The following is a 25,680-nucleotide window of genomic DNA, read 5'->3' as shown; positions in this document are numbered from 1 at the left end:
CTTTCGCCAACCCCGCCTTCGGGTATGGGCACTGATGACGCGGAGGAGGAAGCACGCCGCCAGCACCCACAGCGCCCCGAGCGGGAATCGAACCCAGGACCTTCTAGCTGTGAGGCGACAGCACTACCAACTCTGCCACCGTGCCCCTTTTTGTTGAGTTTTTAATACACAATAGGCCTACTAAAACTAACACTACAAACAAACAAACAAATCTAATATAAGCTTTGTTACAAAAATAAAAACTAGCAAACCCACTTTAAAAACTAATACAATCTAGAATTAGAAGAAACGAAAAAGTCAAAACGAACTGAAACTAAACTATAATGAAATATCCCAAACTATTATAACCTCAAGTTGTCAGTGAGTTATTCAATAGTGAACCGACTTCCTGAGAATAAAGTCAAACACATTGGTGTCAAACGGCAACACTATTCTCCACCAGCTGTGGGTCCATGTATGTGTACGGGACTTCCAGAGTCCGGTTTCTGGCGTTGACAGCTGCACCGAACTCTGCAAGCTCTGCTTTGAAATCGAGGATGAACTTGCATGGAATGTCCTCACGGAAATGCTCTTCTTTGTAATGGCCAAGAGGATGCTGAGAAAATAGAAACATAATTATAATACTATAGGTATACATATGAACACAATTGCAGTCTGTCTAAAAATAAATCCCAACCTCACCACAGGGGGGTGACATAATAAATGAATTGCTTTGCAGAGAAGCACTGTGGATACATAATCGTAACATGTTAGAAGTTAGAACCCAGTGGCCTAAATGAAGATTTGAGCCTTAATTCATGCTTTCTGTAGATCAAGGGTTCACAAACTGTCCACGCCTTGTGGTGTGTGAACGCCCTCTAATTGGTGCGTGACATGAAAGGGTAATGGTGTTATTTAGCACAAACGCAAAATCTGGTAATACACTGTTGTAAGGAGATGTATAGAGTAGGGCATTAAGTAAATCCACTAGTCGACCTTGTTTGTACTAGTCGTCTAGTAAATACACTAGTCGACCTTGTTGGTACTCGTCGACTAGTAAATACACTAGTCGACCTTGTTTGTACTCGTCGACTAGTAAATACACTAGTCGACCTTGTTGGTACTAGTCCACTAGTAAATACACTAGTCGACCTTGTTGGTACTAGTCCACTAGTAAATACACTAGTCGACCTTGTTGGTACTAGTCCACTAGTAAATACACTAGTCGACCTCGTTAGTACTAGTCCACTAGTAAATACACTAGTCGACCTTGTTGGTACTAGTTGACTATTTGATAAGAAGAAAAAAAGGTATTTTTTCCCCCAGATTTTGTAGGCCTCAATATCAGGTAGATTATAGTTATAGTAACCAATGTACACAGTTTTTCTTTTTTACATAATAGGTAGTTAAACAACTAGTCGACTAGTAAACTATAGGCAACTAGTCAACTAGTAAAAATGACTAGAAGTGAATGCCCTAATATAGAGCAGCTGTGGGAGTATACAGCAGCTGCATGTCTCTCAGTGCAGTGACACTGAGAGACATGCAGCTATCATATTAAAAATGTATAATGTTCGGCCAAATATGACGAGACTTAGCGTTGGGGGTGGTGTCAGCTAGGTCAGGATTTAACAGGGGTTGCACGGCCAAAAACATCGGGGGATCGCTGTTGGTCCCTGAGGTATTCTGCACTGGCTCCCAATCTCCTTCAGAATCAATTTTCAACTCCTTCTCACCATATTCAAAGCCAGGTCCGGTCTCACTCCACCCTACATCACCGATCTAATCTCCCCCTATGTCCCAACCCGCTCCCTGAGATCCTCATCCAAAGATTTTCTCAACCCTCAAATTTGCCGGCTAAAGTCCAAAGGACTTCAAGCGTGCTGAATCAGTGTCCTCTTTTAAATCACTTTTAAAAACCCACTTTTATAGATTAGCCTTCACTGCCAAATCTAACATTTTAGTATATATATTTTCCTGTTTTTTTATTGAAATGTCTTTGCTGTATATTTTATGTTTGTTGTTGTTGTAAAGCACTTTGTAATGCAATTTGAAAGGTGCTATATAAATAAAGTTTTATTATTATTATTTACCGAGTCTGAGAGTGTTCCCTTGCATTGTGTCATTTCATGTTCACTATCCTTGCATTAATAGCCTGATAATTTTGGCTCCTATTTTTTATGTACAAATGCTTTATATACAGTCTGGAGCAGTCTGGCAGCTTCCTTACTCGGATTTCGGGAGGTGTAGCATTCAGAGATTGTGGAATAGTTGTCTGGCTAGGCGAGACCAGATACATGTAACAGAGAGCCGGTAGTTGGCTCTCTGTTGTAGGTAATTACACTGTTTGGCTCATTGAGAGCACAGCCCTCGTCTACCGATCAAATAATTCATAAGGTCTTCCACCGCCGGCCTGCTCGCTTTGCCCAAAAATATGGCAACAAAAAAATACGGGGAAGCAGCTTTTTGCTTCTACGGGCCGTCGGCATGGAACAAGCTCCCACTGTACCTTCGTCAGGCAGCCTCTGTAGACATTTTTAAAGCTCAGCTCAAGACCCACTTCTACAACATTGCCTTTAATTGATCTTTTTTTTTTTTTTTTTCATGTCCTCACTGTACTGCATTACTGCTTGTTTTTTAATGTCGTTGCCTTGCTTTTCTTTTATTCTCCATTGTTCTGTAAAGCACTTTGAGCTGCATTTCATGTCATGAAAGGTGCTATACAAATAAAGTTTTATTATTATTATTATTATAAGAAGAAAAACAAAACAAATAGTGTTGTCGCCAATTCTTCTTTCTAGTTATTTGATCGGCCCAAAATATTGTGTTTGTTGTCATGATTTGTTACGATCCGAGTTGGCTTTGTCCGCGGCGTAACCGTCTTTATATAAATGCTTTTTGAAAAGCCTATGGAGAAAATGAATGGAGAATCATTTCCTGGGCCACTTGTCGTTCTGAAAGGGGGCGGGACTGTGGCGCTCTATACTGTGGCCTTTAATAGAGGAAGGGACACTTACGAAGTCAGAGGACTGTTTGCTGAGCAGCCACATGGTGGACAGGCCGTTGGCCGTGGCGGCGACGTCAGGAAGGGCTTCTAACATGCTGCTCTGACTTGAGCTCCCCTTGGTGGTGGGAGGAGGACATCGCAACGTGATGGGAGTGTTGGGCATCCAACCACCATAGTCAAACTACAAAAATATAAATAGATTAAGATACTACTACATAGGTATGTATGTATGTATGTATATGTATGTATACGTATACGGTACATTTATATAGCGCCTTTATCCAAGGGGCTTTACATAGATTGTGCATTACATTCACCCATTCATACACCGATTGCGGCGGAAGCCATGCAAGGTACCAACCAGCACATCGGGAGCAATTTGGGGTTCAGTGTCTTGCCCAAGGACACTTCGACATGTAGACAGGAGGAGCCGGGATTCGAACCGCTGACCCATGGATCATTGGACGACCTGCTCTACCTCCTGAGCCACAGTTGCCCTGTGTGTGTGTGTGTGTGTGTGTGTGTGTGTGTGTGTGTGTGTGTGTGTGTGTGTGTGTGTGTGTGTGTGTGTGTGTGTGTGTGTGTGTGTGTGTGTGTGTGTGTGTGTGTGTGTGTGTGTGTGTGTGTGTGTGTGTGTGTGTGTGTGTGCGTGCGTGCGTGCGTGCGTGCGTGCGTGTATGTATACGTATGTAACTATGTATGTATGTATGTATGTATGTATGCATTCATCATGTATGTGTCAGTCAGTCAGTGGTTCTATGACAGGGGAATCTAATAAGACACACCTGTCCAGAGTTGGCGGCAGAGTGTTGAGCGGAGCCAGTGAATATCACCATGGTGACAAACTTTACCAACTCACCCACTGAGCTTAGACTTTGAGGCACTCCTATATGGACAAAAAGCACGAGAGTGTTGAAGTGCAATATGCTCTGGTGCTGGGATAGAGGAGCGCTGCACCGCGTCTTAACCACGGCAATGCATGGCAGACGGGTGTTCAGCTCAGACAATGGCTACGTTTACATGAAGGGTGATCATTCCGAATAAATACTTCCGAATAAAATACATCCGATGTAATGTTTTTTGCCGTGAGTTTACATGGGAAATGGTCATTCCGAATGAGTGTTTATATGGAGAAGCGATAGAAGACATGATACATGTTAATTCACGTGAAACTACGCCATCTGTTGGACAAATAAAATATAGGCAGTTCATTCATTGTGACTTTCAGACGAAAGACGACACTTTGAAATCCCATCATTTCATTCCGCAGTAGTTTTGAGGCTGCTGCTTGGATAGGGACGGACATATTATGTTTACCGTCTTTTTTTCCCCACCTGCTGGGAAGGTGATCATCTCGTTTTTATGTGTAGCCTACTTTATTATCTACAGCACGGCCAGGGCACGCAACACACTGATTATTATTGTATCGGGTCGCTCGTTATTTTTGAGAGAGAGAGAGAGAGAGAGACCGTTGAACACACACACACACACACACAAAATGCACGAAATAACGCGCTCTATGTGCAAACTCCTCGGCGGGCCTTGGATATGAGGCTTATGAGCGCCTTGGAGTTGGAGCGCAATGGAAATGAGCATGCTCAGAAAGACCAGAATGAATTTACATCCGAAGCAGTGTATACATGAGTCCAATTTTCTTTCAATCGCATTGAAAATCGGAGTAATCCGGCCAGTGACATCGGAATGGTTTTTAGATCGCATCGAGCGTTTTCATTCGGATGTAAGTTTTTGTAGGTGTTTACATAACAACGTTTAATAGGATTGAACTTCTATTCGGAATGAAAAGGGGATTTAACTGCTCATGTAAACGTAGCCAATGCTTTGCGTGCTCAGCCCCTAAGCGTACCTGTGCTTGCTTCGGCAAGGAACCCGTGGAAAAAGATGTCCTTGATCCACTTCTGCAGCTCACTGTCTTTTTGGACCTCAGCATCAGTGTGGTAGTAGTAGCCGAGGATTCCCTCAACAAACCTGCACAGACAGCACAGCACAGCACGATGACCTCAGCATCAGTCTTTTAATATCTTTGACTAAAAGACCCCGTACACACATATCAGACGAACATGCTCTGTGCTGTCTGTGTTTCATGGCCGCCCCAATGCTTTTCCAATGGAAGTCCCGTGGTTTGAGGCTTCGTACACACATAAAGAACAACTGTTCTGTGCTCTGCCTGTGTTTCATGGCCGCCTCAATGCTTTTCCAATAGAAGCACAGAACATTTGTTCTTTATGTGTGTACGAAGCCTGACCAAACATTTGTGTTTGATTGGGGGGAGGGGGGCAATCAAAGCATTGGAAAAGCATCGGGCGGCCATGAAACACAGGCAGAGCACAGAACAGTTGTTCTTTATGTGTGTACGAAGCCTTACACAACACAAAACACTGATATATACGGTAGGCCCCATGCAGGCTCGGAATAATTTGCCCGTACACATCAGAGCTGCCCAGTTGTCGATAGTTACTTTTTAATAGTTGCCAAAGACCTACTTCTTTTCGTTGGCCTTCAGTGTCAGCTGAGGTCGCCTTTTGTTTTTAACTCACTGGGGCAAATGTTTGCTTGTTTGTACTTGTGTCTGCTAATGTGTGTGAGCATTGTTTGCTCAGTGTTTTCTTTGTAACCTGGTCATGTTAAATCAAATGTGCTATAAAAAATAAAATTGAGTTGAGAATGCATTTTGTGTTTACTAAACAGAGACATGGAGACTCCTGTCAAACACTCTATAAAACACGTGTTTCCCAAAGTGGGGTCCAGGGACCCCCAGGGGTCCTTAAGGGAGTTCCAGGGGGTCCCCAGCTAAATTATAGTTTAGCTCTCAGATTAACATTAACATTAATTTTACAATATAAATTGGGGGTCCCAGAGATAGAAATGCCATTCAATGGGGGTCCATAGACTAATCCATGTGTAGCAACTAGTAATGCAATTACGGCTCGGCTCATAATGTAACCATTTAAATGTAATAAAAACTCATAATGTAATCATTTAAATGTAATAGAAACTCATAATGTGATATTCAGCTCATATAAGAAAGTGAGCGCATAACGTAATAACAGATTTTTCTATAATAATAGTACTATAATATAGTAATAATGTAATAATGTGTAACATTATTAACGGACACATAGCAGCTCATAATGTAATAAAAGTAACTGGGGGTCCTTGAAATTAAACGGGTTGAGAATGTCCCTGCATGGCATATCTCTTCAAATGGGGGTCCGCAAGCTAAATTAGTGTCAATTTGGGGGTTGACATGAAAAAGTTTGGGAACAACTGCTCCAGAGTGGCTTGATATGTATGCGATAATGTGCCATTAGTAAAGCAGAATCATCAGATATCCCTATATACCTGTAAATGATGGCCCACAGTTGGAGTGCATCGTCCCTGTAGTAGTATCCTGGTACAGAGTCCATGCCACGCTCCTTGATGTCATCAGGAGGACACAGAGAGCTGTAGGTCAAGGAGGCCGTGGACCTCTGCAGGATCGTCTTCATAGCCTTTCCACCTGAAGCTGCATACTGGAAGAGAATCACATGGAGAAATAGGAAAGCATTCAGCAAAAATACAGAGCATTTAGTAAAAGACAAGTTCCCAACAACTTCATGGTAGATCTAAATGGTGCAACTTGATAGGCTGTAGATGGGGCTGCAAACATGCTTGTCGATACAGTATGTAGGCTGTTTTCAGCTAATAGGATTTTATGTAGAGATAGGAGGGGGGAAAAGGATGGGACCAAGTATAGACCCCTGCGGGACCCATGTCAGCAAAGTATTGTAGGGTTTAACCCATTAAGACCTGCAGGCCGACTCTACAAAATACTGTCTTCTAAATCCTTGTTTCTATATCAGTGGTTCTCAAACTGTGTTTGGAGAAAAACTAAAATTAAGTTTTACATTGTTGATAATAATAATAATAAATTAAAAAGATCTCTATTGTCCCAAAGGATATTCGTCTTCACAGTCTGTTCAAACACCCACATCAAAAACAACACATAACACCAAGACCATACAGAAACATGAGGATCCCACAGTATACAGAACCATCCTATGGGCATGGCAGTTTGTTTAACAAAACTCCTACTAAAACGGACGTTTTTCAATGGCTTTGTCCAGATGGCATGAGGTTAAAGAGTCGATACTGAGGATGATCAGTGTCAAGAGATCGTGCCGTCGCAGCAGAGCATGCGGCGAAAACCCAGTTAGTGGTTTTGTTCCGGTCATGTGATCCAAACATAAAACCTTGTATGTCTTAAAAGTTATCAAAATTGGCCAATAAAACAAATAAACCAAAAGCAGGGAAAGAGGTCTTTATCAATAGTACGGGAAAGTCGAGTTCGGCAGTCAAACTTAAGAGTGAAAGAGATTGAAAGCTGTTAATCAGCGTTTCCTACATTATTGAAAAATCCCTTCTTAGAAATCAGGAATCCTCGGGCCAGGTTGTTGATCTGCAGAGTGAAGCGGGTGTGAGGAATCAGGAGCTGAGGGGTCAAAAAAGAGAGGTTGGCAGAATTTGAATTGAGTTCTTACTAGTCCATACCCGTTGGTTAACAATAGCCACAGTAACACATGTAATACCTGGGAATTCGTACCTGCGGGTCTCCCGAGTGGAAAGCAAACATCTTAACCACCCAAAGGGATATCCCTATATGACACATCCCTGTATGTGAAGCCACTCACATAATAGTATGCTACACATACTGTACGTGCAGGCAAGCGCGTGCCGGCACGTCGTGAGGTTGGTGATCTGTCATTTTCAAATAGACACTATATTATGTGCAAAGGGCTTGGGCTTGTTTTCGTAGCTTGTTTCTATGTAAAAATGCTGACCCAGTTGCTTGTTTTGGCAAGCCAGAAACACTGACCCATGAGTTGCTTGTTTCTGTCGAACCAGGCAACCCATGGTCATAGTTTCACAACAATACTAATAGTGTACGAACTACAAAGTGAAAAAAGGGCTTTGAGACACCCTTGCATATTAAGCTAATGGTCAATGCCCGTGCGCAAATGTAGATTTCCAGGACAGAAAATGTCCATGACAGCACATCTAATATTATACTTAACTAAAGTTCTCAAACTCTGCCCGAACCCGACCAGGCCCGACCAAGCCCGACCCGACCCGACGTTTTAGGGCCGGGCCGGGCCCAAAAGATATGCTAATTAGTCGGGCCGGGCCGAGCCTCGGGCTCTGTGATTTTGCAATTTTATTTTTTTTTATTTTTTTTAAAGTGTTATTATAATAAAAATAGCAATTCTGTTATTTGTGTAATGTGATTGTGTATACGTGTATGTATTTATTATGAAGAGGGCTGCGCTAGGGGATTCACTTGTGACAGGAGGACTGGAGACGGGGGACGCAAACGCATCGCACTGGCATTTCAGACTCAGAGGCCTCGTACACACATGTCAAACCATGTGACTTCCATTGGAAAAGCATTGAGAATGAGGCGGCCATGAAACAGACAGAACAGATCATGTCAGTCCAGCATGTGTGTGCGAGGCCAGAGCAGCATTGCAGCCTGCCCCGCGCGCAGGCAGTAGAGAACAGTGGACGGTGAGAGACTTGCTTGCTACCGCTGGTTTCCCTCTGGTTTGCGCACCAAACGAGCTACTAACCACCAGTTAACTTGCCAAGTTGCCATATGCTTAAATATTTTATAAAATCAATCGGATTATCACAGCTGAAGAAGCGTCAGGTTTTCGTCATGTTGCACCGAGTCTCGTTAACCCAGCTGGCTGCGATGAATAAAACCTAATTATTAGTCACCAAACGATCCAGTGATATATAACTTAGCTACACGTAAAGCAACTTCACTTCAGAGGAAACTAAGGGAGGGAGCTGCAGCTGCTATTCGTGTTTACTCACCAGTCACCACCACCACTGTATGGAATCCATTAGAATGATTGGAAATGGAAGTTATGGAACATTAATAGCCTATTCTAACGTGAGTTACATACATCCTTTATTTCGATAAATCCGTTGATCTCCGTTCTCACTTTCACAATGAAACACGGCGCCGCTGCATGCGCTGCTATTTAGTGCTGCTTTTTTTTCTCTCTCTTTTTTTCCTGTCGGGCTTTTGTCGGGCTTCGGGCTTAACATTATGGCAATTTTTAGGGTAGGGCCGAGCCTCGGGCCCACCCAGTTAGGGTAGGGTCGGGCCGGGCCATAATTTTTGGGCCCGTTGAGAACTTTATACTTAACTAGACCTGTACGTGCCCGTCGGCCAAGCTTGAGAACGATGCAACTTGGAAACCTAATAATACCCGTTGTCAACTTGTCATAGCACCCGTTTTAGTCTGTGTCCCTTGTGTGCCCATACTGTATATGGAGATCTCTGTATTTGTGCCCATACTGTATATGGAGATCTCTGTATCTGTCTGTCTGCCTGTGCCTGAAGACTGCACAAGTGGACTGGTTAAGTAATCAATTGGCAGTTGTGGGGTTGTCATGGCAATCAATTGGCTGAGGCAGAGGCTGGAAATTGCACAGGTGAGGGGACCTGGGCTCATTAGGCCCACTGGCAGAGCCTGACCAGAGCCCTTTGTGGTGGTTCTGGAGAACCGTGGTTCCGACCGACTCGATACCGGGCACTGCACTCCCTGTGGGGGTGTGGAACGCGTGTGTTGAATTTGACGGTGGGGCGAAGGATTCTCGAGTTACGTGCATTACAACCGTACACATGTGACATACATGTGAGGTGGCACATTAATAGTAGATAGGTTGAAAAGTCGATAATAACTGTCAATGTTAAACCTCTTATAATTGTATTCATACGTGAATATGACATGAGGTAATGTATTCATAATGTGAACTGGATATGATAGCATTTATTGGTTGTGTTGAAACATTTTTTTTGATTGAATTCTGATGGGTTAGAGATAGGGTTAGGTTGTTCCTTTATAGCAATGACAGTGACAGTTACCTTGTACAGGGGGTGGACCATGGGGACATTCCTTAGCAGTGACAGTGTAAAGACCTCTGCCAGTAGGTGAGTGCGTAGCAGGTGAAAGTTGAGCTGGTGGTCACTGAAATCGGCACTTCTCACATAGATCTTGGCCATCAGCCAGTCATACTCGGAGTCAGTGGGCAAGAAGATTGGATTGTCCTCTGATGGCTTTTGCTTCAACTGTATAAGGAACAACAATTTACTACTATACATACAGATACAGACTAATAAGGGCCATATATCTCCCGGCCTTATCCCTAAACTATTTTGTCATGTTTTACTATTTTTAAATAGTTCGATAGCCGATCTACAAGCTCACAACATGTCGATGTAGATCAGCAAGTCTACCATTATTTTAAAGATAGGGCCCTAAGTCTACCATTATTTTATTATTACTTTTTATAAAGATAGGGCCCTAAGCCTACCATTATTATTATTATTATTATTATTATTATTTTTATAAAGATAGGGCCCTAAGTCTACCATTATTATTATTATTATTATTTTTATAAAGATAGGGCCCCTAAGTCTACCATTATTTTTATTTATTTTTATAAAGATAGGGCCCTAAGTCTACCATTATTATTTTTTTTTTCTTTTTATAAAGATAGGGCCCCTAAGTCTACCATTATTTTATTATTATTTTATGAAGATAGGGCCTCTACCATTATTTTTCAATGGAAGCCAACATGAAGATACAAACACACATCGAATGTTTGTAGTTGCTACAAAAGCTGCAACAGCTACAAAAAACATTGAGCTAGTTTCTATCTTCAGCTATAAGTTATACAAAGTTATGTTTATTTTGGTAATCGTTTGTATCTGTGAACGCAGCATTAGTACAGAAGAAGGTAGGATTCTGCACACCGTCTGTTATGCTCCCAGTATGTTTATTAAACATATTTTTTTTTTTTTTCCAGTTTTTCATGTGTCTATGTGGTGACACTACTTCATTAGACACCCTGGAGTTGTTTTTATGTGCAATGGTGTATTAACTTTGTATTTTGGGTTTCTTCCTGGAGGCTGAACCCTTGACAGTCAAACAGGCCAATGAAATAAACAGTAATATAGTGACACCACACTATCAGCCCCTTTATCATACAACTACAACTGGTGGGCGTGTCCACATAAAAGCATGCTTTTAACAAATACTGTACAGTTTTTGGAAAAGTTTCTTCCCCCTTATATTGTAATAATACTGATGATCATGTTTTAGGGTGGAAAAGAATCGCGGCACTCCATCTTTTAGGGATGAGATGAGAATCAACGTTTCAACCCTTCCGGGTCTTCTTCAGGAATGAGTATACAACAATGTAGGCGTGTGAAGTCAACCAGCTGTCTTTGCAATGAGGATTATCAGGGTAATAAAAGACACACCCACCACAACTACTAACAGGGGCTAACATACAGCGCAGGCACACCTGAGCGTCACGAAGATGCCAAAAGCCGCTCGTGGCCGGCGTCTCTTCCGGATTTTTAGACAGCTGATGGATGGAAATGCCACAGGGGCAAGCTTTTTTACCACGCGTTATTCTGCCGCATGGGTTGAGCTTCATTTCCATCCACCAGCTGTCTAAAAACCAGGAAGAGACACCTGCTAAGAGAGGCTTTTGGTCGCGCATGGAATCCTAGGTGTGCTTACACCCATACAGGGTTGTACAGCCAAAGTCTAGTAGAGAAATGTTTACATTATAGCCAGGCCGGGGGCCACAGGACCAAAAGCTCAAGGAATAGAGTTTAACCTGTGATGTCATGCCATACTTTTTATTTGTGTTTTCTCTATGTCTATTCATTTGGTCATTAAGGTCCACAGAATGAGAGGCCTGCTCTGCCGGAAACACCGGGAAAAAAAGCTATTGCCATTTTTGTATACCACACCATAGACAACCTATAAAGGCAACATTTTCCAAATCAAACTAGGGGGTTTTCATGACTCTGAATCCATTCCAAGCATTAGTTTTACACGAAAACCTCTGGATGATGTCATGCGCAATGGCTTCTATTGGTTTAATTTGTCAGTCTGGAAGCTTAATTGTTCTCACCTGGATGGCGATGGGCCTCAGTTTGCGTTCAGGTGTTAAGTTCAGCAGCACCAGTGGAGCCATCAGGTATTGCTGCTTACCATTGATGATGTTTGCTTCCACTCCGTCCAAATTCTTATAGTCCAACAGGAACATGTTGCCATTCTGTTGGAAACATTAGCTATGTTAGAATTAGAGAGTTATACATACATACATACATCGTTGCCAAAGCGGCAGTCTTCGACGATCGGTTCACACCAACCAATCAAAACTGTAGCAAAGCAAATTACGTCTTTGTCAATGTGGCTAACCTGGTTTCTAACCAAACAAACACACGGTCAACGAGTGCTATAGCATGTAAACAAACACGGTAAAATATGTTGGATGATGAATGTATATTATGTGTTTGATGTTTCTAAAACCTGTTGTTTCTGTAAATAACTATTTACTGTATCATATAGGGCAATTTAATAGCCAGATAGACACGGTCACAAGTTACTGCAGTGTCCAGCGCTTTTGTTTTGACGTCACCGAGTTGAAACGGCGCTGATTGGCAGTAGATTTTCAAACGAGTCCTACCCCGCCGGACAGTGTACGTCACCAGACCCTGAATAGCCAGAACCCCATTTTGGACTGAGGTCGATTACAAAAAAGGCTTCTAAACAAAAAAAAAACAGTTTTCTTAAAAACCTATGTTTCTATGTCAGTGGTGCTCAACCTTTTTCATGTCAAGGACCCCCTGTATTTGGTCGGCGAGTCGCCGACCCCATTTCAGGGAACACCCCCCCCCCCTCCCCCAGAGGCAAATATTTGAGTTCGCTCTGAAAGAATATATATTCATTCTTGGAACCACATTTCCATGACTTTTCAAAAATAGCATATCTACAAGCTCCGAGTGCCAGCAATTCAAGGGCTGGAGCCAGGCTAGGTTGTAGCAGTTCCCACACTATTGGTGTCTCAATGAATAAAGTATCACTTCACTATACCTCCGCTCCTAATAACCACTTTTTTATGATTAGATTCTTGTTGTTATTTTTCATGTCATGATTATGAATTGAATACCCAGGACCTCAATGGAAACAAGACCGCAAGGACTTTTTTCCGGTGATCCCATTGGACGTGTGTTTGACTGTACCCTGCACTGATTACATTTCTGCCATTAAAGTATTCAATTTAAAAAAAAAAAAAGCACCTTAATTTCCTCTTCTAAGCTCCGCCCACCATGGATGCTCAGCATGTCATTGGTCACAGGGAAGTTGTCCGGCGGGGCTGTACAGCGGCGGATCAGGATGGGGTTGACACCATTCAGGTACTGGTAGCCGAAGAAAGCGTCCTCTTTCCAGTGTTCCCGCACGTAGTCTGCAAGACAGATGGAGCTTTGCTTTGTTCTCTGCTTTATGTTTGATTGATTGATAGATTGAAATATGTATTAACAGTTTGTAGAATTACAGTACATGTCAAGCACAAACTCAATACAAAGACTGTTAACTGTGAGTGGACGACCCAATTAAGCATTACACTTGTTTACAACAGGGTCCACCATGTTCAATTCATCAAAACATTTAGAGACATACAAATAGACACTTCTATATAGTTAATGAACAGAACAGGAATTCATCATAAAGGAAGCAAAAAGGGAAAAGATACATTATACAGTGAGGGGAAAAGGGGGGGGGGGCGGTGGGGGGGGGGATTCAGATTTTACAGGGGCCATGCAGTATTCGAATTGCAGCCGTAGGTGCCCTTTGAGAGCAGTTTTGAAGGAGTCAAGGGATTCACATGTCTTAATGACTGTTGGTAGGGCATTCCACATTTTGGTGGCATAGGAGCGAAAAGAATTTAGTCCCTTGTTTGTGCCGAATCTGGGTTGTACATGGTTTGTTGCACTCCCTAAGTTTACGTGAACTGTTCAGCAAAGCAGCATCCATTTTGTATTGTTTGTTTGTGCAAAGTTGTGCACCTTTTTCAGTATGTTTAGCGCCTCACAAATGTGATTCATTATCGGGAATAATAATAATAAGCATTGCAATTTCAATAGGGCTTCACACTGGTGCAGTGCTCGGGCCCTGATTATGTGAATTTGTATTATTTGTGTCTAACTTCATATACTCCATGATTGACACACTTGGTTTTCAATAAGTGGTTCTCAAACTTTTTGAAAACTCTCAAATTGATAATTAAATGCTGTGGGACCTCCATTTGAAAATAACTTTGTGCCTAGCATGGGACCCCCAAACAAAATGAGTGCTGTTAAAATGTTTCAAAGATATTCAGAATCTTTCACATTTTGTTTCAAATTTTCTGATAGCTGATTGACTATAGAATAGATTATCTATTTTCAAATAGCTGATGCGTGTATAGGGTTAAAGTGGTGTTGCTCTATAGAATATCTATTGCAAGGAAAGCTTTCGCAGAACATAGCAGATAATAACAATTATTAATAATAATAATAATTAACATAGCAGATGGGAAATTCAAGCTCTTGTCGATCTGCTATTTTCAGAGAACTATAAAACAGAAAAGACACTATTAGTATAGAGCCCTGAAGCACCACAGACCACACACACAATAGAATATATACTATATACTACAGTACTATAGTATATATACTATACTATACTACACTATACTATATACTAGTATAGAGCCCTGAAGCTCCACACACACAGCATTTTGTCATTGTAACATCCGGTTTGGCTCTTCAAAATAAGGGTTTGTGAACGATAAAACCTTGGCAATGCGCGATAGATAGAAGGCAATGCGCGATAGATAGATTAATTAATCCTGGCGGCCAGACGGTTAATAGTGACCCCCCCCAGACCACACTTTGAGAACCACTGGAATTGCCAACCTGAAATGTCAGTGCTTTTGACATAGGCAATGTCGTTAATGGTCTTCCACGTGTCCTTGGAGTTTGCCAGACATTTCAGGTTCAGCTCTACCAGACTGGGGAGTGAATCAGTGAGACGAACACAAGACAGTTTAACATAGAGGAGAGGACTGTCAATTAGCATATTGAATTAAATACTGGTACTGGTACTGGTACTCAAAAATTACAATTCATTTCAAAGTAAAAATCTCATAAGTGTGCATTTCCACCAGGAACGTGGATTTTTATTTATGTATTGTGAATCGAGTTTCTGTGTGAAAGTATGGAGGAATTGGGAGGTTTCAAAGTTTTATCACTTAGGTTTTAAAAGTTAAATATTAAAAAGCAAACTATAAAACTTCTCAAAGTGTATGCTTGAAGTACAAGCATACGTGTCCATAGTAAGCTGGATTTATTTTTTTACAGTTTGAATGAAATTAAAATATGTATAGAGAGAATTTAATAGTTTCCAGATGAGGGTATTTTTGATGAACATGATTAAAATGGAGTTTGAAGTTACAATGGGTGTGCTTTGGATAAAAAAATGCACCATTAGCCATTACATTTAGATTTAAAAATGACCCCATACAGTACATGTTTGAAAGTGAAATACCCCTTTAAACATTACTGCTCAGCCATAGGCAAGATCATGGTGAAATCCTCTCTGCTAAATAAGCAGAGATAAAGGGTCACTTCTGCCCGAGCCGGAAGTGATGTAGTCTGGATCTGTAGTGTAGACCATGGGAACGGACATTCTATCGCCCCCCAGAGCAGCAGCATGATTAGCGCGGCTGGGATTAATCTTATACGGGACAGGCGTCATAAGGCGTCATGTGGCATGGAGTGAGTAAACAGGGCATTGTATGCCATTCTGAGCATAAATACCACTAATAACCCTGTCTGTGCGTGTGCACATGCATGTAAGTAATGGAGGCCCCCCAAAAAAAGGGTAAAATGTTTAAAATAATTTGTAATCAAATCTCGTGTATCTTGTGGATGGCTCAGATGGAATTAATAACTTTCCACAAGATATCTCGAGGATAGCACGGAATGGGTTAACATTAAAAAATATTCACATCAAATTATTATTGTAATGCAGCATTAAAGGAGAATTCCATGCTAGAATGATTTCTTACCTTTCTTTGTAGTTGTTACGTCCCCACCAAAGAGGTCCAGGTTTTTCCATCGAAAGAAGTAGTAAAGTGTGCCGCTTGGGATATTATTTACATTATGAAGAGAGTATATATACAAAGAAATTATAATTTTGAGCGATGGAAATATTCAATTCAATGCAATTCATTTAAGGCTTATGGTAGGGGAAATAGCCAATAAGGAGCTTTTGCACAAAATAGCACCTGGACCTCTTTGGTGGGGACGTAACAACTACAAATAAAGGTAAGAAAGCCTTTTAGTATGGAATTCTCCTTTAACAATGGCCTTATGGCCCCTCATACAATAGTAACTGGTTCACCCTGTAGATAATGTGAAGAGAAACTCTGTGCTCTTGGTGACGGTGAAACGGACTTCGTACGGCAGGTCCAGAGGATTACCAGCCTTCATGCAGTGAGGAATGCCTTCTTCAGCTATATCCCACCTATGGAGGAAGAATAGAAAGCAGTCAATTGGCTTGGAAGAACTTGGGTAATGACCAAACCGGCAAACCAACTTCACTTAGTATTTTGAACTTGGGTAATGTGACCAAACCAACTTACACTGTAAATCCCTGGAACATGTGACACGTTTAAAACATAAACGCCAGTGTGTAATAATAAAATGCCAAATGTTTATTAATGGTCATAAAATACAGTAGAACAGGAGTTCACTCAAACACCTCACGAGAACACCTAGGCCCAGATTTTGAAGATGCGTTTTACAATGGGGTAATACATAAATTGCCCTCGCTCTGCGCACATTCGTATTATGAAAGGCATATCGGCCCGTGTTGAACGCACTTTGCGCAATTTGCTATTAAGCCCCTTGACCTAAAAACACTCAGCGCATAAGGATTAGACGTGGGTCTGACCACCTCATAAACGCAAAAAGCACTGTTTGATTGTACACTTGAGCGGCTCTGGGAGGCTGCTAGAGTGTTGCCATGTCTGTTTATTATAAGCGGCTTCTTTTTGTGTAAAGTTGCTTGTAAATATTGGTAGTTTGGTTGCTTTTCTTGTTTCTAAAGTGATTATTTGGGCTTTTCTCCTAATGTTGTTTAAACCAGTGATCCTCACACAGCACATTCCCATGTCAAGGACCCCCAGATGAATGCATTTGCCCAACTAAGGACGGCTAATCCAAAAATATTTTGGGCCAGTGACCCCCATGACAGATTTGTGTTTTAAAATGTTTCAATACAATGTTTCAAAAATATTCCACAATTGTCACTTTTTTCCAAGATTACTTTTGAAAATAGCAGATCTACCAGCTCACAATGCATCACATTCATTCATTAAAACTATGAACTCTGACTGCAGGGGGATATATAATGATCATTATAACAATGTGCAAGAAAATATTTAAAAAGAAGGAAGAACTTTATATTTGTGGACAATCAAAATATGTTTTTTTATTTTAATGTGGTGTCATTAAAAATTAATCTGGATATGGCAGACTCACTATCTAGAAAATAAAAACATGGCACTTCATTTAAAATAGGTTACAGACCCCTGTTATATGCGCTTCTTTTGGGATTATTTTTTATAGACCTATTTAGTTGTTTCTATGGGACATGGCAACAGAGCTCTCTGCTGCGGCAAAGAGAGAGGCTTTCTTTGGTAAAATGTTGAGATTAGAAACGGCCATAATTCTTACATTTCTCAACCTTTCAAAAAAATAAAAACATCTCCATAATCCTTGGGAAGTTTGCTTTCATACGCTGTATTACACCCGATTCAAGTCTTCTTCAATAAAATGCTACGAGCGAACTCAGCGAAGACCATACCATCGGGGCCACAGCATTACGCAGCACGCATTCAACTCATTCCTTCGTCGTGACTTGAATGAAATAAAATATAATAAACGTTATTTTACTGGTGTTTTTCAATAGAAACAAATAAAGAGCGTGTGTAGGCTACTGTGTGCAAGTGCAACAGTGCATATACATGCATGCACTAGGCTATATTTCTTCCGTGTCGGGATGTTGATTGAGCTCTTCCAATTAAGTTCACAGCCCGTTTGTCTTTCATAAAAAAACGTTGATATTAGCCTATAAACACACATGGTTCTCTAATTTCTCAACAGTTTTATTAAATGTAAAAATCTCCATATTCCTTAGGAATCTTGCTTTCATTCGCTGTATGGTACATGGTTCTATCGTTATCGAATTAAACAATATCAAATGAACTTGCATGTTCGGGGGTTAGACGATTCTGGGAACATTACGCATGGATTGCCAATTTGCCAATATGCTGCTATCTACTCACAGTTCCATTCCGATCTGAAAGGTATAGGTGGGTCTGTTCTTTTGAGGCATAAAGGTGATAGCATGCAGTGCAATAGGAATAATTAACCCAAATGTGACAAAGGCATGTCATGTCTTCTATGGTGCCAGCCTGAAGAAATGTAATACCACGATCCCCAAAGGGCGCATTCCGTATGTGACATCAGCTGACTGGTAAAGAGAATAGTACGGACATGTTGATTGGGTACGTCTCAAACACTCCTTAAACACTCCCATGACTAATTCAAGGCCGTTTTGCGCACTCCACGGGGTGTCGAAAGCGCTTCTTACCATGCCCATAATTGCTATTATGACATTCCACACGCCCCCACCTCTTAAAACTGTAATATTATATGTAATATTGTTCCACTTGCATAATCGACCCCCTAGTGTTCAACACCTATGACTGACTTTGATTGTAAAAACTAAACACGTTTATGTGTTTAAAAAGTGTTACAGGCGATTAAACATGTTCTTCTGTTTATAATCCAAACACTGTGACACGTTTAAAAAGTGTTACAAATAAGTGTTTAATACTGTTTATAACCTAAAAGCTTGGGTTTAGTGTGTAGCATTTTGAACTTGGGTAATGTGATTGATAGATTGATTGAAATATTTATTAACAGTTTGCAGAATTACAGTACATTTCAAGCACACACTCACTACAAAGACTGTTAACTGTGAGTGGACGACCCAATTAAGCATTACACTTGTTTACAACACCATGTTCAATTCATCAAAACATTTAGAGACGTACACCATGCAGACAAACCATTTTTTTCCTGTGTCCGGTTCTTCATTTCCAGGACACCCCAGTTTGAGTTTGACGTGTGTAGCCAGGCCATATGGACCCATATTTGACAGTGATGGAAAGTAACTATGTAGATTTAATTAAGTGCTATTTCAGTTCAATTTTGAGTTAATGTGGACTCTACTAGTACTTCCAATTTCCAGCACTTTTACTTCTACTCCACTACATTTCAGGTCCAAAATGTGTACTTTACTCCAATACATTAATTTGAACACTTTAGTTACTAGTTTTTTTTTATTATTATTATTTCAAAACATACATTAACCACTTCAGTCCTTTAAACATTTCAGCCACTTGAAAATAACCGATCTACAAGCTTAGAATGCGTCGCATTGTGAGCTTGTAGATTTTCAAAAGATGGTTATACATTTGAAAACTTGAAATGAGACATTCTGCACAATGACTACTTTTGTTACTTCAAGTACATTTTGATGCCAATACTTTCGTACTTTTAACCAAGTACATTTTGAATTCCGGACTTTTACTTGTAAGGGTGTATAGCATTGCATACAATGCAGTAGGCCTATTGATACTCTTACTTAACATTTGAGTACTTTTCCCCACAACTGCTGGGAAAAAAATGTCTATGTCTTTTTATTACATGGCTTGGTTGAATGCTTGATTCTGATTGGTCAATCGCAGCATTCGGTGGTCTGTTATTTGTTGATAATGACCACTGCGCTCTATAACAGACCGATGCCTAATCAAACCCTCGGAGCACCTGCTGCACGGGAACAGAGTGGCATTCCGACGCAGACCCAACGTTGACCCCTCAGATGTCAAGAACTACAGACCGGTATCACTCCTTTCATTTATTTCTAAAACCATTGAACGTGTCGTCTCCAACCAGCTCTCTCTCCATCTCTCACAGAACAACCTGCTGGATCCCAACCAGTCCGGATTCAAGAAGGCCCACTCCACAGAAACTGCCCTGCTGGCAGTCACAGAAGCACTACATGCTGCCCAAGCTGCTTCCCACTCTGCAGTACTGATTCTCCTAGACCTATCAGCAGCATTTGACACAGTGAACCACCAGCTGCTCCTAGACACCCTAGCTGAGCTAGGCATCGGTGGAACGGCACTAAAGTGGTTCTCCTCCTACCTCACCGATCGGACCTACCAGGTTTCCTGGAAAGGTCTGCTATCATCCCCCCGAACCCTCCAAACTGGGGTCCCACAGGGATCTGTACTTGGTCCCCTCCTTTTCTCACTGTACACTAAATCCCTTGGCACTATCATCTCTGCTCACAATATATCCTATCACTGCTACGCCGATGACACACAACTGTTCCTATCCTTCCCCCCCTCTGCCACTCAGGTGGAAGAGCGCATCACTGCATGCCTGGCTGACATCTCACAGTGGATGTCCTCCAACCACCTCAAGCTGAACCCAGACAAGACTGAGCTTCTCTTCTTCCCAGCTAAGTCCTGCCCTATGCGGGAGCTAACTATTTCCGTAGACAACGCCCTGGTAACATCTGTCCCAACAGCCAGGAATCTTGGTGTTGTCCTGGACAGTCAGCTCTCGTTCAAAGCTCACATCACAGCTGTCACTCGATCATGTAGGTTCACACTCTATAACATACGACGGATTAGACCGTTCCTCACCCAGGAATCAGCCCAGCTCCTAATCCAGACAACAGTCTTGTCAAAACTCGACTATTGTAACTCCCTCCTTACTGGCCTACCAGCATGTGCACTTAAGCCTCTCCAGCTGATCCAAAATGCAGCAGCTCGCTTGGTCTTCAACCAGCCAAAATTCTCACATGTCTCCCCCCTGCTCCGCTCCCTCCACTGGCTCCCGGTCGCTGCCCGCACAGAATACAAAACTCTGATGCTGGCATTCAAAGCAACCAAAGGTATGGCTCCCCCATATCTTACAAGTATGATTGAACCCTACAAACCCTCCCGCGCACTCAGATCAGCCAACGCAGGGAAACTGGAAGTACCCTCACTAAAAACGCCGGGACAACGCTCCACACGTCCCAAACTCTTCTCCCTTCTGGCTCCAAAACTGTGGAATGCACTTCCCATTGCAGTCAGAACTGCAGCATCACTCCCAATCTTCCGCCGTAGCCTGAAAACCCACCTTTTCAGACTCCATCATGGCCCATAGCACTTACCCTAACCCCATTTATGTTGGCTTAGATAGCATTTGACACAGACTTATAGCATGTTATGTAGACAGCACTATAATTGTATTGTATATAGTCATAGCACGCCATAGTACATATGTATAGCATAGTAGTGAATATGTATAGTTTATTATGTATAGTGTATGTATAGTTTCATCATATAGATATTCCGCTGTTACCTTCTTAGCTTACGCATGTTTCATGATAAATGCTTTTATGTGATGTATTCCCATGATTTTGTTCTTGCTTAAATGTAAGTCGCTCTGGATTAAGAGCGTCTGCTAAATGCCTAAATTGTAATAGAACTAGTATGCTACAGATCAGACTCACGGATAGTCCTTCGCTCTCTTCTCCAGTTCTTTTTCTCTGCATAATTTGGACAAAGGATGTTCATCCTCAAAGTGTCTCAAAGCTGAAAGAAAAATATAAAAAAAAAGATAAGAAGAGATTAAAATCTGATATTCAGTGTTGATAATATGTAGGTTTAGAACCTGTCATATCTGTCATATCTGAATCAACGGTTCTGTCTTGCTCTTCAACGAATCCAGGCTGGGAGTTTTTTCCAGTCTTATGTTGTATCAAAGTTTTATTGATAAAAAGGCACTCAGTTTACAATACAATAATAATTAAGAAATAAGGTGCATGTTAACTGAATCTTGCTTTAAGACTAATTCAAAATAGGGTATAGGCAAAGAAAATGAAAGTAACTATTCAATGTTCTACATTCAAATATCTTTATAGTTCCATCTTAAACAAACAAAATATGAAACTAAGTAACAGAAAATCAAATAAGAACTTATGTCTTCCAGTGACATCATCATTAGGCAGATTATTTTTTAAACAAGATTTTTTTACAAAAGATTTTCATTATCGTGAGAATGATGGCTTCCATTTTCGCATTGCAACTTGTCAGGACTAGAAAGCCTGCCATTTTTATTAGCTTGTATTCCCCATCGATGATGTCACTGGAAGACGGTTTCTGATCTGCCCACAGTCCTCCTATGAGACACAGACCGAGTAGAAAAAAATTGCGCAATTTTTTCATGATTATTAGTGAGGACCTATTATATGAAGATAGGTTGAAAAGTGGTGAAGTGGTCCTTTAACAATAGATCGTTAACTGTGTCTGTTAGAGAGAGGGGCAGAGAAGAGTGGCTTTGCTCAACTTGATTTATACTTATATTCTCCACTTTGATGAAGGTACATGTTCGATATATCATGCATCTTTACTTATTAGCCTAAATTTTAGCTAATACAAAAAAAAAAAAAAAAAAGGCAAGCGGGCTCACCAGTTTGACACCCCTGGTAGGGTGCCACTAACAGCTTCTAAAGCCCTTAGTCAGTCTGACTCATTATTGTAGGCCTACATAAGAGGCTAAATTATCCATCACTCCCAAATAAAGTTTTTTTTTAAACGTATCCTGGGGAACATAAATAACAGAGCCCACCGGTGGTGCTGGGGTGGTGGTGGGAGCAAACATGAAAAGGAAGGGATGTCCGCACACTGTTTCTCTGCTCCCAGGCAATTTTTATTTGGTAGAACGTTTCGACCCTTGCGGGTCTTCGTCAGGAATACACCCGTGACAAGACAGTTCACGTTGAAGCCAAATCATTTTTACAGCCCCCACGCACCAAACAAGAACCAGTAGAGGTACAGCTGATGAGGAGAAAATGGAGCTGGGTTGGGCACACATTACGAAAAAGCTACACGGCAATATCCAAACAGGCACTAACATGGCACTGATGGTAAAAAGTAGACCTTTGGTGTACCGCGTTAGGAGCAACAACCATTACTTTGTGCTTATCAAGGTCACAGAGAGACAGAAAGATTTATATATAGTGTCTGAAAAAGTAAAGACACGTTCAGAGCTCTCCAGTCTCCAGGACAGACTCCTCAATGGCCTATATTCCAAATGGAATTTAGAGGCAGTGGTGGAAAGTGTATTTCCAATACTTGTACTTCTAGTGCACTACATCTCAGAGTCAAATATTGTACTTCGACTCCAATACATGTATTTGAAAACTTTAGTTACTAGTTACCAGTTGTAGATTTGGGTTATTATTACAAAATAACAAAGATCAACTATTTAAAAAAAAAAAAAATTTTACATTTTAAATTTTTTACATACATTGTAAAAGTTACAAGTTTTGAAGTACATTTTGAATTCCAGACGAATTCCAGACGTCTTAAGTAAGTAGCCTAAGTAAGTAAGTAAGTAAGTAAACCCCCACTAACCTTTCGCCTCTTTGAACAGGTGTGTCTGTCCATTGGCGATCAAGCGGTAGATGGGGAAGTGGTAAATGTCTCCTTCTGGAGACTCGATTTCAATCTTAGTGGGGAACCAGTCGACCGACATGAGGAGGGCCTTCTTCTCCAGCTCTATCAGCACCAGCTCACCAAGGCTTACAGGACAATCCACTGAGAAGGTGGAGGCCTGAAAACACACATTGAGAAATACTAGACCGGTGACCGGCTGTAGCGCACCGAGTCGGTAACGATGGAAGTTGGAGATCCATGCCCCACCCGGCTATGCGATACCCGTTGTACCTGTGTCAGAGTACACATTCCACCCATCTGTCTGTGTCCCTCTTATGCCCATATATGGAGATTTCTGTATCTGTCTCTCTGTGTCCTTTTATTCCTATATATAGAGTTCTGTGTCAGGCATCGCCAAATATGGAGTGTTGTGATGTCAGAAAAGGCCAGCTCATATATGGACCCTGGGCAGGGGCCCTGTCCAGAGCCTGGGCAGAGGCCTTTTGTGGCGGTTCTGGACAACCGTGGGTCCGACCCACTCGACACCGGGCACTACACTCCCTGTGGGGGTGTGGAACGGCGTGTGTCGAATGTAAAGTCCGTGGGGTGGAGGGTTGAACGGTTCTCGAGTTACGTGCATTACAGCCGTACACACGTACAGACATTCGTACGGAGAGACAGAGTGCATTTATTTATAGATAGATTTATCAAAAATGGCTGAACTACTCCCCCCCTCCCCCCCTTTAATTCAGACAGACGTCAGACTCACAGTGCCTTGGAAGAAGTCGACAGCTCCAATGACTGCTCCAATGATGCTAGTGAGCTTGGTGCGTTTGCTCTCACCCTCCCTTCCCACCAGCTTGATGAAAACAGTGTTGGTGGTGAACGCCATAGTGGTGCCAGCAGTGGACACTGTCACTTTGTATTTCACCATGTTCTGTCTGGGGGAGCAGAAGAAGGAGGGCCTTAGACAAACCCATCTTATGTCACTCCGATGATGTCAATCTCTCTCTTGGAAGAGCCACCCGTCGATTTCTCTAATATACGGCAACCTTCCCTGTGTTTCTTCACTATAGTCCGATCCAGAAGAACACAGTTTGTCGGCCACTGCTACAGAGCTGATCATGAGTTTATATCTTCCCTTCTTCTGTCATCGCTAGGGACACATGCATCAGTAGCAGTGTTGTTTTTGGCAGCAAATTTCTATTTTAGTATTAGTCATAGTCTCTTGAATGGCTTTTATTTCGTTTTAGTCACATTTTAGTCACCCGAAATGTTTTAGTGTTTTAGTGTAGTGTAGTTTTAGTCGACTAAATATCATTAGATTTTAGTCGACTAAATGTACAGGTGATTTAGTCGACTAAGATGTGTTTTGGCGGGCCTTGATGCTGTCATAATGACTGTTTTTACACTTGCTGATAATAGCCGATCTTGTAGATCTGCCATTTTCAGCATGCAACCAAGTGTAAAATGACTTATATTGGATCTCTTTTCCACTAGTCCCTTCCTAACCTTTTAGTCTAGTTTTTATTTGTTGACAAAATCGACAATATATTTAGACTGAGTTTTAGTCATCATGGCTTAGTTTTCATGTAGTTTCCATTTCGTTTTTGTCAGAGAAAAAAGGTAGTCGACGAACATTTTTCGTCTTAGTTTTAGTCGACGAAATCAACAGGAATCAGCAGGAACTGGGGATGGCAATGAAGGACCGGGCTGTCTGCTGTGGCATTGTGAAATCTATGATCTCGACCGCTGTCGAAAAATGTCAAACCACCATGGGTCTTCAACAGGAGGGTCCCGGAAACCGGTTCTTTTTCAGACCCGGTTCCGAGATTGATTGACACTGTCAGAGCTGGTTATATTATATATTATATTATACGTCTGCTACTGTATACACAATTACAATATTGGTGGTTCTCAAACGTTTTAATTTCACTCTCAATTTCTTGTAAGGCTCCATTTGTACCCTCTCAGAGTTAGTCCTGTAAGGGTCCATCAATCAATCAATCAATCAATCAATCAAAATCAGGGACAGAGGGAGAGAGACAGACAGAGGGATGGATAGAACTAGAGAGAGAGAGAGAGAGAGAGAGACAGAGACAGCCCAAGGAGAGAGAGAGTCAGTCATATCTTATCCTTCATTCTTATCACATTGTGATAAGAGGGGTGGAGGAGGGTGTTGTATAGCAATCTGCACGTTGATAAGG

At 41.6% G+C, this 25,680-nt stretch overlaps 1 protein-coding gene across 1 annotated transcript; it reads right to left on the bottom strand.

The window, feature by feature from the left end:
* Positions 1-415: 415 nt before the first annotated feature.
* LOC310868756 (polyunsaturated fatty acid lipoxygenase ALOX15B-like) lies at positions 416-24,365 on the bottom strand (the record flags this gene model as incomplete). Its single annotated transcript, XM_083779215.1, has 14 exons — positions 416-595; positions 2,997-3,167; positions 3,772-3,872; positions 4,851-4,972; positions 6,347-6,516; positions 7,389-7,475; positions 9,921-10,124; positions 11,987-12,130; positions 13,158-13,324; positions 14,817-14,911; positions 16,306-16,428; positions 21,547-21,628; positions 23,453-23,651; positions 24,243-24,365. 14 exons carry the CDS (start codon positions 24,363-24,365, stop codon positions 416-418), a joined length of 1,968 nt encoding a protein of 655 aa, XP_083635341.1.
* Between the last annotated feature and the right edge of the window lie 1,315 nt (positions 24,366-25,680).

This window comes from Protomyctophum parallelum (assembly GCF_964188405.1).
Source record: "Protomyctophum parallelum genome assembly, chromosome: 13".
Taxonomy (NCBI): Eukaryota; Metazoa; Chordata; class Actinopteri; order Myctophiformes; family Myctophidae; genus Protomyctophum; species Protomyctophum parallelum.
This window is presented reverse-complemented; position numbering and strand designations above follow the sequence as displayed.